We start from the raw sequence: 16,510 nt of genomic DNA, 5'->3' as shown, positions 1-16,510 counted from the left end.
TGGTCTCTCAGTGTAGTAGTATCTCAGTGTAGTGGTCTCAGTGTAGTATTATCTCAGTGTAGTGGTCTCAGTGTAGTAGTCTCAGTGTAGTGGTCTCTCAGTGTAGTAGTATCTCAGTGTAGTGGTCTCAGTGTAGTAGTATCTCAGTGTAGTGGTCTCAGTGTAGTAGTCTCAGTGTAGTGGTCTTAGTGTAGTAGTATCTCAGTGTAGTGGTCTCAGTGTAGTATTATCTCAGTGTAGTGGTCTCAGTGTAGTAGTCTCAGTGTAGTGGTCTCTCAGTGTAGTGGTCTCAGTGTAGTGGTCTCTCAGTGTAGTAGTATCTCAGTGTAGTGGTCTTAGTGTAGTAGTATCTCAGTGTAGTGGTCTCAGTGTAGTAGTATCTCAGTGTAGTAGTATCTCAGTGTAGTGGTCTCTCAGTGTAGTGGTCTCTCAGTGTAGTAGTATCTCAGTGTAGTGGTCTCTCAGTGTAGTAGTATCTCAGTGTAGTAGTATCTCAGTGTAGTGGTCTCTCAGTGTAGTAGTATCTCAGTGTAGTAGTATCTCAGTGTAGTATTATCTCAGTGTAGTAGTTTCAGTGTAGTGGTCTCAGTGTAGTGGTCTCAGTGTAGTGGTCTCTCAGTGTAGTAGTCTCTCAGTGTAGTGGTCTCTCAGTGTAGTGGTCTCTCAGTGTAGTGGTCTCTCAGTGTAGTGGTCTCTCAGTGTAGTAGTATCTCAGTGTAGTGGTCTCTCAGTGTAGTAGTATCTCAGTGTAGTAGTATCTCAGTGTAGTATTATCTCAGTGTAGTAGTTTCAGTGTAGTGGTCTCTCAGTGTAGTAGTCTCAGTGTAGTGGTCTCAGTGTAGTGGTCTCTCAGTGTAGTAGTATCTCAGTGTAGTGGTCTCAGTGTAGTGGTCTCTCAGTATAGTAGTATCTCAGTGTAGTGGTCTCAGTGTAGTAGTCTCAGTGTAGTGGTCTCTCAGTGTAGTGGTCTCAGTGTAGTGGTCTCTCAGTATAGTGGTCTCAGTGTAGTGGTCTCTCAGTGTAGTAGTATCTCAGTGTAGTGGTCTCTCAGTGTAGTGGTCTCTCAGTGTAGTGGTCTCTCAGTGTAGTGGTCTCTCAGTGTAGTGGTCTCTCAGTGTAGTGGTCTCAGTGTAGTGGTCTCTCAGTGTAGTAGTATCTCAGTGTAGTAGTATCTCAGTGTAGTGGTCTCTCAGTGTAGTGGTCTCTCAGTGTAGTAGTATCTCAGTGTAGTGGTCTCTCAGTGTAGTGGTCTCTCAGTGTAGTGGTCTCTCAGTGTAGTGGTCTCAGTGTAGTGGTCTCAGTGTAGTGGTCTCTGTGTAGTGGTCTCTCAGTGTAGTGGTCTCAGTGTAGTGGTCTCAGTGTAGTGGTCTCTCAGTGTAGTGGTCTCAGTGTAGTGGTCTCAGTGTAGTGGTCTCAGTGTAGTAGTATCTCAGTGTAGTGGTCTCAGTGTAGTAGTCTCAGTGTAGTAGTCTCAGTGTAGTGGTCTCTCAGTGTAGTGGTCTCAGTGTAGTGGTCTCTCAGTGTAGTGGTCTCAGTGTAATGGTCTCAGTGTAATGGTCTCTCAGTGTAGTGGTCTCTGTAGTGGTCTCTCAGTGTAGTGGTCTCTCAGTGTAGTAGTATCTCAGTGTAGTGGTCTCAGTGTAGTAGTCTCAGTGTAGTGGTCTCTCAGTGTAGTAGTATCTCAGTGTAGTGGTCTCAGTGTAGTAGTCTCAGTGTAGTGGTCTCAGTGTATTGGTCTCTCAGTGTAGTAAGTTGTAGTGTAGTAGTCTCTCAGTGTAGTACTCTCAGTGTAGTACTCTGTGTAGTAGTATCTCAGTGTAGTGGTCTCAGTGTAGTGGTCTCTCAGTGTAGTGGTCTCAGTGTAGTAGTCTCTCAGTGTAGTGGTCTCAGTGTAGTGGTCTCAGTGTAGTGGTCTCTCAGTGTAGTAGTATCTCAGTGTAGTGGTCTCAGTGTAGTAGTCTCAGTGTAGTGGTCTCTCAGTGTAGTAGTATCTCAGTGTAGTGGTCTCAGTGTAGTAGTCTCAGTGTAGTGGTCTCTCAGTGTAGTGGTCTCTCAGTGTAGTGGTCTCTCAGTGTAGTGGTCTCAGTGTAGTGGTCTCAGTGTAGTGGTCTCTCAGTGTAGTAAGTTGTAGTGTAGTAGTCTCTCAGTGTAGTAGTCTCAGTGTAGTGGTCTCTCAGTGTAGTGGTCTCTCAGTGTAGTGGTCTCAGTGTATTGGTCTCTCAGTGTAGTAAGTTGTAGTGTAGTAGTCTCTCAGTGTAGTAGTCTCTCAGTGTAGTAGTCTCTCAGTGTAGTAGTCTCTCAGTGTAGTAGTCTCTCAGTGTAGTGGTCTCTCAGTGTAGTACTCTCAGTGTAGTACTCTCAGTGTAGTAGTATCTCAGTGTAGTGGTCTCAGTGTAGTGGTCTCTCAGTGTAGTGGTCTCAGTGTAGTGGTCTCTCAGTGTAGTAGTCTCAGTGTAGTGGTCTCTCAGTGTAGTAGTATCTCAGTGTAGTGGTCTCAGTGTAGTAGTCTCAGTGTAGTGGTCTCTCAGTGTAGTGGTCTCAGTGTAGTGGTCTCTCAGTGTAGTGGTCTCTCAGTGTAGTGGTCTCTCAGTGTAGTGGTCTCTCAGTGTAGTGGTCTCAGTGTAGTGGTCTCAGTGTAGTAGTCTCTCAGTGTAGTAGTCTCTCAGTGTAGTGGTCTCTCAGTGTAGTGGTCTCTCAGTGTAGTAGTCTCTCAGTGTAGTAGTCTCAGTGTAGTAGTCTCAGTGTAGTAGTCTCAGTGTAGTGGTCTCTCAGTGTAGTGGTCTCTCAGTGTAGTGGTCTCTCAGTGTAGTAGTCTCTCAGTGTAGTAGTCTCTCAGTGTAGTAGTCTCTCAGTGTAGTGGTCTTAGTATAGTAGTCTCTCAGTGTAGTAGTCTCTCAGTGTAGTGGTCTCTCAGTGTAGTAGTCTCTCAGTGTAGTAGTCTCTCAGTGTAGTAGTCTCTCAGTGTAGTAGTCTCTCAGTGTAGTGGTCTCAGTGTAGTAGTCTCTCAGTGTAGTAGTCTCAGTGTAGTAGTCTCTCAGTGTAGTAGTCTCAGTGTAGTAGTCTCTCAATGTAGTAGTCTCAGTGTAGTAGTCTCAGTGTAGTAGTCTCAGTGTAGTAGTCTCAGTGTAGTAGTCTCAGTGTAGTAGTCTCTCAATGTAGTAGTCTCAGTGTAGTAGTCTCAGTGTAGTAGTCTCAGTGTAGTAGTCTCAGTGTAGTAGTCTCTCAATGTAGTAGTCTCAGTGTAGTAGTCTCAGTGTAGTAGTCTCAGTGTAGTAGTCTCTCAGTGTAGTAGTCTCAGTGTAGTAGTCTCTCAGTGTAGTAGTCTCAGTGTAGTAGTCTCTCAATGTAGTAGTCTCAGTGTAGTAGTCTCTCAATGTAGTAGTCTCAGTGTAGTAGTCTCAGTGTAGTAGTCTCAGTGTAGTAGTCTTAGTGTAGTAGTCTCAGTGTAGTGGTCTCTCAGTGTAGTAGTCTCAGTGTAGTGGTCTCTCAGTGTAGTATTCTCAGTGTAGTAATCTTGGTGTAGTAGTGGTCTCAGTGTAGTAGTGGTCTCAGTGTAGTAGTCTCAGTGTAGTAGTCTCAGTGTAGTGGTCTCTCAGTGTAGTAGTCTCAGTGTAGTGGTCTCTTAGTGTAGTAGTCTCAGTGTAGTAGTCTCAGTGTAGTAGTCTCTCAGTGTAGTAGTGGTCTCAGTGTAGTGGTCTCTCAGTGTAGTAGTCTCAGTGTAGTGGTCTCTCAGTGTAGTAGTCTCTCAGTGTAGTAGTGGTCTCACAGTGTAGTAGTCTCTCAGTGTAGTAGTCTCAATGTAGTAGTCTCTCAGTGTAGTTATCTCTCAGTGTAGTAGTCTCAGTGTAGTGGTCTCTCAGTGTAGTAGTCTCAGTGTAGTAGTCTCTCAGTGTAGTAGTGGTCTAAGTGTAGAGGTCTCTCAGCGTAGTGGTCTCTCAGTGTAGTAGTCTCTCAGTGTAGTAGTCTCAGTGTAGTAGTCTCTCAATGTAGTAGTGGTCTCAGTGTAGTGGTCTCAGTGTAGTGGTCTCTCAGTGTAGTAGTCTCAGTGTAGTGGTCTCTCAGTGTAGTAGTCTCAGTGTAGTAGTGGTCTCAATGTAGTGGTCTCAGTGTAGTGGTCTCTCAGTGTAGTAGTCTCAGTTTAGTAGTCTCTCAGTGTAGTATTGTCTCAGTGTAGTAGTCTCAGTGTAGTAGTCTCTCAGTGTAGTAGTCTCAGTGTAGTGGTCTCTCAGTGTAGTAGTCTCTCAGTGTAGTTGTCTCAGTGTAGTGGTCTCTCAGTGTAGTTGTCTCTCAGCGTAGTGGTCTCTCAGTGTAGTAGTCTCTCAGTGTAGTAGTCTCTCAATGTAGTAGTCCCTCAGTGTAGTAGTCTCTCAGTGTAGTAGTCTCTCAGTGTAGTAGTCTCTCAGTGTAATATTCTCTCAGTGTAGTAGTGTCTCAGTGTAGTAGTCTCTCAGTGTAATATTCTCTCAGTGTAGTAGTGTCTCAGTGTAGTAGTGTCTCAGTGTAGTAGTCTCAGTGTAGTAGTGGTCTCAGTGTAGTAGTGGTCTCAGTGTAGTAGTCTCTCAGTGTAATATTCTCTCAGTGTAGTAGTGTCTCAGTGTAGTAGTCTCTCAGTGTAATATTCTCTCAGTGTAGTAGTGTCTCAGTGTAGTAGTCTCTCAGTGTAGTAGTCTCAGTGTAGTAGTGGTCTCAGTGTAGTAGTCTCTCAGTGTAGTGGTCTCAGTGTAGTAGTGGTCTCAGTGTAGTAGTCTCTCAGTGTAGTGGTCTCTCAGTGTAATATTCTCTCAGTGTAGTAGTGTCTCAGTGTAGTAGTCTCTCAGTGTAATATTCTCTCAGTGTAGTAGTGTCTCAGTGTAGTAGTCTCTCAGTGTAGTAGTCTCTCAGTGTAATATTCTCTCAGTGTAGTAGTGTCTCAGTGTAGTAGTCTCTCAGTGTAATATTCTCTCAGTGTAGTAGTGTCTCAGTGTAGTAGTGTCTCAGTGTAGTAGTCTCAGTGTAGTAGTGGTCTCAGTGTAGTAGTGGTCTCAGTGTAGTAGTCTCTCAGTGTAATATTCTCTCAGTGTAGTAGTGTCTCAGTGTAGTAGTCTCTCAGTGTAATATTCTCTCAGTGTAGTAGTGTCTCAGTGTAGTAGTCTCTCAGTGTAGTAGTCTCAGTGTAGTAGTGGTCTCAGTGTAGTAGTCTCTCAGTGTAGTGGTCTCAGTGTAGTAGTGGTCTCAGTGTAGTAGTCTCTCAGTGTAATATTCTCTCAGTGTAGTAGTGTCTCAGTGTAGTAGTCTCTCAGTGTAATATTCTCTCAGTGTAGTAGTGTCTCAGTGTAGTAGTCTCTCAGTGTAGTAGTGGTCTCAGTGTAGTAGTCTCTCAGTGTAGTAGTCCCTCAGTGTAGTAGTCTCTCAGTGTAGTAGTCTCTCAGTGTAGTAGTCTCTCAGTGTAGTAGTCTCTCAGTGTAGTAGTGTCTCAGTGTAGTAGTGTCTCAGTGTAGTGGTCTCTCAGTGTAGTAGTCTCTCAATGTAGTAGTCTCTCAGTGTAGTAGTCTCTCAGTGTAGTAGTGTCTCAGTGTAGTAGTCTCTCAGTGTAGTAGTCTCAGTGTAGAGCTGGTCCAGCAGTGCAGTCAGACTCACAGCAGTGTCTGTTGTCCAGGTGTGCTGCGTTGGTTCATGGGGCGACCGGAGGACGAGGACGCGGTGTCTCTGGAGATTCAGGTGGACTGTCAGTTCATCCTATCCGTCCTCTGCGAGGGAGACATGCACAGGAAGGTGAGCAGCGTCGTTCCTGTTGTCTCTCAGAGTGTCGTACGATGATTGACGAGCTGTGCCTGTGTTCAGGAGCTGTTCGGCAGCGACGGGGTGGAGATGCTCATCCACTATCTGAGTCTGGACGCTGCGCTCGTCTTCAGCGGTCTGGGGCATAATAAACTGCTGCTGTCCACCGTCGACTGTCTGTGGTGAGAAGCCTGTCTTTATCTGTCCAGGCAACTGACACCAAGAACAATTATAGTTTTTGATTCGCAAACCTGCTCTGAAGATCCGACTTGAATCAAATGATTCTTTGCTAGTTTCATAAAACTAACTAAAATAAGCGCAAGAAGTATGGTGTTTACAATAAAATATCAATATTTCCATTCCAAAGATAATATCTGATCAAAATAATTTTGCTAGAGACAAATTAGTAGTCACTGAATAAAGGGACAAGTTCCGATGATATCACTGAATTCATTGATGAACTGCCTTTAACTGAAAATTGATTATCTTCAATAATGCGTTACTTACACACTATTGTTCTGTTTAAATACTGTGCAGTTGCTTTGACACAATCTGTATTGTTACAAGCGCTATATAAATAAAGGTGACTTGACTAGTGTCTCTACTAAATTCTACACCCTTGGTTACAGCACCAAATAAACATAAATGAACATCAGAAGAATCAGAACAACTCACTAAAAATGACTCTTGAATCATCGATTTGAACAATTAATTGCAGAAAGACACATGCAGTTTAAGGGATAGTTAACCCAAAAATAAAATGTGATGTTTATCTGCTTACCCCCAGGGCATCCAAGATTTAGGTGACTTTGTTTTTTCAGTAGAACACAAACAAAGATTTTTAACTCAAACCGGTGCAGTCTGTCAGCCAAAAAGCAGCTTGTGACGATACACTGATGCCCTAAGACACGAAATGATCAGTTTTTGTGAGAAACTGAACAGCATTTATATCATTTTTTACCTTTGATACACAGCAATGTCCATTTGTCCTGAGCACGAGTTTATCATCCGGTTCGTTACACGTGTAGCGCTCTGGAGTAGAATATGCAGACACCGGAAGGGGAAATCGGTGAAAAGTCCTGGATGAGTTTGCGTAAGCAAACGTAATCTTTTAGCTTTAAATCGATTTGAACAATCGATAAGCGCAAGTATTTGCCATTTTGAATATCCGCTATACCCACAATCTCTGTGCTCCGTGTAAACAATGAGTGTTGTATACACGCGACAGATTGCTTCCGGTGTTTGCGTATTCTACGCTAGAATGCTACACATTTCACGAACCGGATGATAAACTTGTGCTCAGGACAGATGGATATGGCTGTGTATCAAAGGTAAAAAATGATACAAATACTGTTACCTCTTGTCTAGATGATATGCCCTCTCTCCTCCAGGCCGGCTCAAGCTGCTCCGACAACCCCTTGGTTATCCAATGTTCTTCGTGAACATCGGTCCAAACTTAGGACAGCCGAGAGAAAATGGCACAAATCTAAGGATCCATCTGACCTGAGTATGTTTGCTCTCATCTTTCTCTACTCAAGTACATACTGCCAAATCTTCGTACTTCCACAACAAGATCAACAATGCTCCAGACGCATACAACCTTTTCAAAACATTTAATACACTGCTTTGTCCCCCTCCACCACCTCCCACCACTTCTATAACAGCTGATGACTTCGCCACATTTTTTACAGACAAAACTACATCTATCAGTAATCAGTTCTCAGCTGTACACATACAGGAACTAAAATTGACCACACTAATGGCTGGAACTCCCCTCTTCTCCTTCTTCGGAGGCAGAAGTAACCAAACTTTTCCTCTTCAGCCATCCGACGACATGTCCTTTAGATCCTATCCCCTCACACCTTCTCCAAGCAATCTCTCCTACAATCCTACCGGCGCTCACACACATCATCAACACATCTCTTCTCACAGGCACTTTCCCCACTACATTTAAGCAGGCCCGGGTAACCCCCACTGCTCAAAAAACCTACACTTAACTCTTCACTCATTGACAACTACAGACCTGACTCTTTCCTTCCATTCATAGCAAAAACACTGGTACGAGCTGTTTTCAACCAGCTATCTTTATTTCTCTCACAAAACAATCTATTGGATGCTAACCAGTCAGGGTTCAGAAGTGGACATTCAACTGAGACCGCGCTACTGTCTGTCACTGAAGCCTTGCGGACGGCAAAAGCTGAGTCCATATCATCAGTACTCATCTTGCTGGACCTATCTGCTGCTTTTGACACTGTGAATCACCAGATCCTCCTGTCCACCCTCTCATCGCTTGGCATCACAGGGACACCACTTCGCTGGTTCAAATCCTACCTCTCTGGCAGGTCTTTCAGAGTGGCCTGGGGAGGGGAGGTATCCACATCTCATCAACTGGTCACTGGGGTTCCTCAGGGGTCAGTTCTTGGACCTCTCCTCTTCTCCATATACACTACATCTCTGGGCCCCATCATACAGGCACATGGCTTCTCCTACCATTGCTATGCTGATGACACACAACTCTATCTTTCATTCAAACCAGACGATCCATCGGTAGCTGCACGGATCTCAGGCTGCCTGGCGGATATCTCTGCATGGATGAAGGAACACCATCTTCAGCTCAATCTAGCAAAGACTGAACTCCTTATCTTTCCTGCCACTCCATCTCTACAACATGACTTCACCATCCAGTTAGGTTCATCAACAATTACCCCATCGACTTCAGCCAGAAATCTGGGTGTAATCTTTGATGACCAACTGACTTTTAAAGACCACATAGCTAAAACTGCTCGATCCTGCAGGTTTGCATTGCACAACATCAGAAAGATCAGGCCCTTCCTAACAGAGCATGCTACACAACTCCTCGTCCAGGCCCTGGTCATTTCCAGGCTGGACTACTGCAATGCTCTTTTAGCTGGTCTTCCAGCATGTACAATCAGGCCTCTACAAATGATTCAGAATGCAGCAGCACGACTCGTCTTCAATGAGCCCAAAAAGGCCCATGTCACACCTCTCTTCATATCCCTGCACTGGCTACCGGTTACAGCACGCATCAAATTCAAGACACTGATGCTGGCATATAGGACAGCCACCGGATCATCACCTGCCTACCTCCATTCACTACTTCACATCTACACTCCCTCCAGATGTCTGAGATCCTCTAGTGAAAGACGTCTCATTGTACCATTACATAGAGGTATTAAATCACTGTCCAGAACATTCTCGTTCAACGTTCCTGCCTGGTGGAATGATCTTCCCACCCCTATCCGGAATTTAGACACCTTAACAGCTTTCAAGCGACTGCTGAAAACCCATCTTTTTCGACACTATGCACTATCCTTCTAGCCTGCACTCTGCTAACAACGCCTGATATATGGTATTTTTGAGCACTTCCTATGTTGATCTGCCTTCTTAGGATGAATCACTTGTTGTATTCCCAATTGTAAGTTGCTTTGGATAAAAGCGTCTGCTAAATGAATAAATGTAAATGTAAATGTAATCTTGGATGCCCTGGGGGTAAGCAGATAACATCACATTTTATTTTTGGGTGAACTATCCCTTTAATCCGAATGTGACGATAAAGTCACATTTACCTCTCGCTAGAAAATATAACTCTAGAGTGGAGCATTTTGACCAATATACGCATTTTATTAAATATTTGACAGAACCTGTTCTTTGATATTTAATGTGTTTTTGAATAAATGTATCATAGAACCTTAGTTATGACATCCACTGTTAAAATGTTGATATTTCAACAACTGCAGTAGAAACGTAATTATATCATTAAAATCGTTAACTTCCTTTTATACTGTTTTGTTGACAGTATTAGTTTAGAAGCATTTTTATTCTTGAAAAAAAGTTGACATATCCTGAACCATATATATCCAAATGAATCAAATTGAATTGCAAACTTGTGAATCAAAATCAAAACGAATCATGAAATTTGTCTTATTCACCAGTCTACTTTAAAGCAGGATGGATTCTGATTGGCTGTCAGTGACTTCAGTGATGTCGCTCATCGGTGTCATGATCGTTATTGTTCTGAACACCGCTTTTAGAAAGTTTTAAACAATATATTTCTCATTATCGCTGTAGCTGTGATCATCTTGGGTGTGAATGTGCCTTCACTCGTTTATTCTCTAAAGCTGCTCCCCGTCTGAATGTGTCTGCCAAATAAACAGAGAATGAGATGTTCCACATACATACAGTGATGAGAATCTCCTGATATCTGCAGTGATTTGTCTGTGTCTGTCTCAGGTCGTGTGTGGTGGGATGTTTCGTTACGGAGGACTCGTTGGTTGCGGCTGGTGGAGTGGATCTGCTGCTGCAGCTGCTGGAGGCAAGTCTGAGCTCAGAGTTCAAACAACAGTTACTTTTTTCACTTCATTTACTTTTTTCCAATATCAGTAAATTTTGTGTACCATACAATCATTAAGCAAAGAAAACTTATAATGCGCTCCAAAGGCAAAGCGCAGTAACTACACATTTGGTCAAAATTGAGTTAAGACTTAAAATGGACTTAAGAAGGGTCTTATCTAGCGAAACAACTGGTTATTTCCTAAAATAAATTAATATTTATACACTTTTAACCTCAAATGCTCATCTTGTCTGTGTGTATTCTGTGCACACCATTTGTTGAAAAACTCTTATCTCATTTTCTCCTCCAACTTTAAAATCATCCTTTTTTTTGTAAAGGGTGTTTGATCATCTTTGCACATTCACTTTGTAAACACTGGGTCGGTACTTCTGCAGCGATGATGATTTTAAATTTGGAGGAGAAAATGAGATGGAAGATTTTCAACATACCCTTACTGTCTTGAACCGGAGTGAACAGAGTTCATGCAGAGCTAGACAAGATGAGCATTTGTGGTTAAAAATATGCATTTAAACTGCCTTTTTATCCTTCAATACATTGAGCACCATAGAAGTCCACTATATGGAGAAAAATCCTGAAATCTTTTTCGCCTTGCAGACATTTCCCGATCTTATCCCCTCTCTCCCACTTCATTTCCTGTCTAAATACTATCCGGAATTTATTTGTTTATTTTTTCTCAGATTTGTCATCCTTTCCTATCAAAAAGCTTGCTTTGGATGCGAAAATGCAGAAAACTAAATATGTTTCAAATTTTTTATGACGTATGATAGTTTTGAAGGCTGTGTGTAAACAAGACACAACCTGTGGTCGTATTTATTTTTTAGCATGCAAAAACATTTGTGTCACAACCTTTACACACACTCCGCCTATGAACTTACCAGTGTCCTGAAGAGAAAATGAAGATCCACTCTGCTGACTTTAAAGGGGTCATCGGGTGCAAAACTGACTTTTCCATGTTGTTTGAACATTAATGTGTTATCAGTTTGTGAACACAACCACCCTACAATGATAAACATCCACCCAGTGGTATTTGTTAAATCTTTAAATATAATATCCCGTTTTTAAAATCAGCTCAATCTCAGCTTCTTGTGGGTGTGACGAAACACAGGTGATTGACATGAGCGTCTTACCTTAGCCCCGCCCTCATCGAGCTGAAACAGTCCGACTCTGATCTCCATTGTGTGACTCAGGAGCAGAGGAAGACTCTAATTGAGCGATTGAGGTGTTCTGTTGTTGGATGTAATAATGAACATAGCAGTCGTCATTTACTCCCGACATCTGAGCCGCTGAAGACGCAGAGGAAAACGTTACTTTCGTTTTTAAAAAGAAAAAGCGCCGATCATGATCTACATATGCATCTTTGTTCGAGTGAATCATTCGTGATGCAGCTTCACCCACAGCAGAAGTGAGTAGAAGGGTTTTTATGCATCTTTGCAAATGGCCTTTCTTAATAATGTGCTTGTTGGCAAGTTTCGCTGATAAACATAATCCCAGAGAGGGGCGGGGCGAGCAAAGTTCATTTGCATTTAAAGGGGCCATGTCTTAAAATGAGCTGAAATTTTGCAGAGCTGATTTTGACAAGGTAAAAGGGTGTTTTTTTTAGGGATGCACCGATCCGGATCGGCCGATCCGCTTGCGCGTTTTGTCAATAAAGCCGGTTCTGTAATCAGCGGTAAATGCCGTCAGGTGCGTGATTTCACGTTGAGCCATATATACTACACACAGCCGTTGTTCACAGACAAGATGCGCAAATCCATGTTCATTATCAGTGTGAATGTGCGCAGCTCGTCGGTAAACAACGGCTGTGTGTAGTATATACGGCTCATCGTGAAATCACGCACCTGATGGCATTTACCGCTGATTACAGAACCGGCTTTACTGACAAAACGCGCAAGCAAGATCGGCCGATCCGGATCGGTGCATCCCTAGTTTTTTTACACTACTGTTGAGAATTTTTAACCAAAGTATATTAGAGACTTTTCATTAAGACCCTAAAGAATCATATCAACTTGTGGAAAATGGGCATCCGATGACCCCTTTAAAGAACTAACGTTTGAAGCGATGAAAGCTGACGCAACAGAGTCTCCGCTAGATCCTGCTCCCACTGAATTTCTTCATGCGTGTCTATCTGCTCCTACAAACATTCTAATATTGAATATGAGTTTCCTGCTAAGGGTATTTGGGGTGTTGAAATCGCTTTCGGAGGAGCACTCGCTGTTCACTTTCACTTTCGATTTCCAAATCACTGTCGCACCAAATCGCAGAACTCAAGTCTGTCATCGTCTGATGTGTTTGACTGTCAGAGTTCAGGACTCTGGGTTCGAGTGTGTCATTGTCTCGTGTGTGCAGCGGAGCCCCAGACGCATGCTGACGCCGCTGATGGCCGTTCTGCTGGAGCTGTGTGAGAATCCGCAGGCCGTGGTTCAGCTGCTGCACTGGAGCGGAGAGAGAGACACGACTGCGCCGCAGCTGCTGCTGCACATCTGGAGGACAGACGAGGAGCAGATGGGCGTCACACGAGACCCTCACGGGGTGATCACAGGTACAGACGCCATCCATCAGCCTCAGTTAGTCTGCTCATGCACTGAGCTTTTCACACTGGAGCAGCTGTCAAACTAAAAAGATGACATTTGTTTAGCTGCATGTCATGTGATTATTAAACACAGTCACATAAAATCATGGGATGGGCTTCAAGGAGGTTTAGAGAATCCCTGCTCTGTGATTAAAGTGAACATGAACCTTAGTGGTGCCATCAGTCAACGTGATCGTCTCCTTTTCTTCAGTTGTAACCCGTTTCTCTGTCTCTAATAGACGTGAAGCGGCCGATTGTCTCTCGGCATCAGGATCAATCATCTTCATCATCTTCATCATCATCACATGACGTCAGTGCTGCGGTCAGAGACGTGTCAGGAAACCTGCGTGCAAACATCTACTGCATCTTCTGCAAACTGGGTACGAGAGAGAACAGCATTTGTGTGCGTGTTAAATCAATCAGTCAGTGCTATTTTATTTATATAGCTCTGTTACAAATTAAAGCACTTAAATGTGCTCTACTGGCAAAAACGAGCACACTAAGATTGAAAATAACAAATGAAGGCTATGTGACGTCAGAACTCGGAACTGGGAGTACATCGATCTAGTACGAGTTCACGAGTGGGAAGTCACAGGTTTGACTGCCGCTCCAGTGCACTTTCACGAGCAGAAGGTTGGAAAAACACGGGTAACGGGTTGACTGGAATGCAGCATTAGGATATGTCCAAAATTCCCATCTCATTTTCTCCTCCAACTTCAAAATCTTCCTACATTGCCGTTTTACCTAGGGCTGCACAATTAATCAAATTTCTAATCGTGATTATGATTACGGATGCCACGATTACACAAGTGTCCAAAGCCGCAATTAGAATTTTTTTTTTATTATTCTGCGTTTTAAGAGGCGTGTTTAGAGTATGTACGTTGTTAGAGGCCAATCGATACTGTTATCATGGGCACATCAAAATACTTAGAATAATTAATTATAACAAATTATTCTGAATTTTAAATGCATTTTAAGATAACTTTTCCCATCAACTGGTCACAATGCACAACAGCGCTGTATGCCGGGTCAAAGACACGTGTGCCCTCTGATGTAAACACACACTTTCATTCTCTGACAGCAGATGGCGCTAACCTCATATTTACACTCCCATTCCAGCGTAATAGTCAAGGAAGTTTGCTGTCGTAATATGGCCGAAGCAGGAGCAGTAATATCACGCAGCACATGTGCAAATGCTAACCTAGCTGGGAACTAATTTCATGTGCTGTGTGATATTACTGCTCCTGCTTCGGTCATATTACAGCAGTAAACTTCCTTGACTATTACGCCGGAATGGGAGTGTAGTTCCTAATCTTATCAGCCTAGAAAATCACAGCTTCACATTTTCCGCTGGTCTTAGTACACGATATAACTACAGAAGAGTCAAGTTTGAAACAGGACAAATATCGAAACTCGTTGGTCATGATGGAGGATGATTTTGAAGTTGGAGGAGTAAATGAGATGGGAGTTTTTAGACAACTGTCTTGAACTGGAATACACAGAGTTCACGCAGAGCTAAACAATATGAGCATTTGTGGTTAAAAAGTCTATAAATATTAATTGATTTAAGAAAAGTACCCTTCTTCCTCGGCTGGGATCGTTTAGAGTCCTTTGAAGCTGCATTTAAACTGCATTTTGGAAGTTCAAACTCAGGGCACCATAGAAGTCCACTCTGCCCTCCAAAGGCAAAGTGCAGTAACTACACCAACACTGAAACTGGGAAAAATGCCTTTAAAGTTTTTACGCCAGTTAGTCAAACATGTTGAAACTCTCAATTCTCTGAAACAGGATAAAAGTGAACCAGGAGACTTTGCCACAAGACAAAACAGTTGTCACAAAGTCCATTTTAAGCCAACTCAATTTTGACCAAATGTGTAGTTACTGTGCTTTGCCTTTGGAGGGCCGCACTAAATGGAGAACCTTCCTGAAAAAAAAAGTATTTCTTTACGACTGAAGAAAGAAAGACATGAACATCTTGGATGACAAGGGGGTGAAAACATTATCTGTAAATTTTTGTTCTGGACGTGAACTACTCCTTTAAGTCACTGGTTGAAATGGAAGGTGTGTTTTAAAGTAATGTCTGGATTGCAGGATTTGAGGGTCTGTCAGGTTTGAGCTCTGAAGATCACGTCACACTCCACATCATCCACCGTTACCTGGACTTCAAGGTGAGTCACGCGTGATCCGTGAGATGCGTCAGTCCCGTGATCGTCCAGCTCTAATGCTGTGTTTGTCAGGTGGCTGAGGTTGTTCAGGAGATCTCGACGGAGCTGTCGGATGAAGGAGCGGCGCCCGTTCCGTCGGATGAAGCGGCGCTGAAGAGCATCCTGCAGGTCGGCGAAGCCACAGCTGAGAGCGTGCGCTCGCTGCAGCAAAGCATTCTGGGCCGTCAACAGCAGGAGGAGCTGCAGGAGGAGCAGCGGCTGTATAAAGAGGTAAAGCGTCCCTTCATCCGATTGTTCCGCACCGGAGCCAGAGACTGAGGGTGTGATTGTGTTCCAGATCCGCTTCACTCACAAGCAGAGAGAGATCGCAGCAGAGGCCTGGAGGAGTTACGTCGCCAGAACCTCAAACTACAGCGTCCTGAAGGTCTGAAACCTGACCGCTTTACTCTGACAGTGCTCTGAACATCTCTGCATTGATCCTTTTGTGTTTGGCAGGCGTTCAGGCGTCTTCAGGAGGAACAGAGCACCGGCGAACCAGACGCGCCGTCAGACAACGAGACGCAAGAGCCTCCGAACACCATCTCAGATCAATAAACCAGACAATCGCTATAGACAGAGATTATGCAGCCAACTGAACTCATTTCATTTTATACATACATGTATGGCAAGCCATTTTAGCCTAAAATATACTAAGCCTTTCTCGTCGTAAATGCATTTTTACAAGTAACAATTCCAATTAGAGAGCTCTCCAATTCAATTCTTACTAGTGACAATTATAATAAGAGAGCTCTACAAATTAATTACTAGTCACATGTCTCCACTGACTTCCATTCTTTTGTATTTACAGAGCTCTACAATTTAATTTTTTACTAGTAAAAAAACAAAACAAAAAACACATTAACCCTTTAGGCGCCTTTTTTTTTTTTTTTTAAATGCTGGATTTTGACATCAAGGTTTCAAAAGCTTGTGGCTTAAAAGGGCTTAAAGATAGAGATCTACTATAAATTAGAAAAATGTTGGGCATGACCGAATGTTTATGTGGGGTGTAAATATACTCATCTAATTTGCATATTATGACGCCATCATGGGGGCGGCATTATTGAATTTCATAATATTTAGGAAATAGTAGATATTGAATTTATGTTTTTTTGTCTTTTTATCCTCCTTCCAAATGATCCCAAAAGAGGAAACCAACAATACAACAGGAAAAAGTACTAAATTATTACTATATTACTATTCAATATAGTAGTAAAATGCATGTGAACAGTAGCCAACTGTTTGATCATTTCATAAGTAATATTCAGAAAATAATAGATAATAAATGGATGTTTGAACTTATTTGCATGTTTCTTTTTATCCTCAGTCCAAATGATCCCAAAAGAGAACACCAACAATAAAACTAAATGATTAGTTATTACACTACTATATAGTAGTAAAACGATCAAATGGATGAGAATAGAGGAAACTAGGGCTGGGCGATATGGCAAAAAGCTAATCTCGATAATTTTTTCCCATATTGAACGATGACGATATATATTTCGATATAAGCTGTTGATGTTGCCAGCTTTAAAATAGTATCCCAATAATGACTAAAGCCACAAAAATTGAAGGATTCATTAAATTAAATGTTTAAGTATAGTTTATTAA

At 42.7% G+C, this 16,510-nt stretch overlaps 1 protein-coding gene across 1 annotated transcript in view; it reads left to right on the top strand.

Moving 5' to 3' along the window:
• LOC141289434 (cilia- and flagella-associated protein 69-like) overlaps positions 1–16,510 on the top strand; it is a 29,389-nt gene extending 12,879 nt beyond the window's left edge. The window contains exons 14-22 of the mRNA XM_073821530.1: positions 5,636–5,751; positions 5,821–5,939; positions 10,009–10,090; positions 12,476–12,668; positions 12,938–13,078; positions 14,790–14,866; positions 14,936–15,133; positions 15,201–15,287; positions 15,359–16,510. Coding sequence (XP_073677631.1) covers positions 5,636–5,751; positions 5,821–5,939; positions 10,009–10,090; positions 12,476–12,668; positions 12,938–13,078; positions 14,790–14,866; positions 14,936–15,133; positions 15,201–15,287; positions 15,359–15,457 — 1,112 coding nt within the window. The 3' untranslated portion in view covers positions 15,458–16,510. The remainder of the gene's footprint in view (positions 1–5,635; positions 5,752–5,820; positions 5,940–10,008; positions 10,091–12,475; positions 12,669–12,937; positions 13,079–14,789; positions 14,867–14,935; positions 15,134–15,200; positions 15,288–15,358) is intronic.

The sequence above is a fragment of the Garra rufa genome, chromosome 17, assembly GCF_049309525.1.
Source record: "Garra rufa chromosome 17, GarRuf1.0, whole genome shotgun sequence".
In the NCBI taxonomy this organism is placed as follows: domain Eukaryota; kingdom Metazoa; phylum Chordata; class Actinopteri; order Cypriniformes; family Cyprinidae; genus Garra; species Garra rufa.
This window is presented reverse-complemented; position numbering and strand designations above follow the sequence as displayed.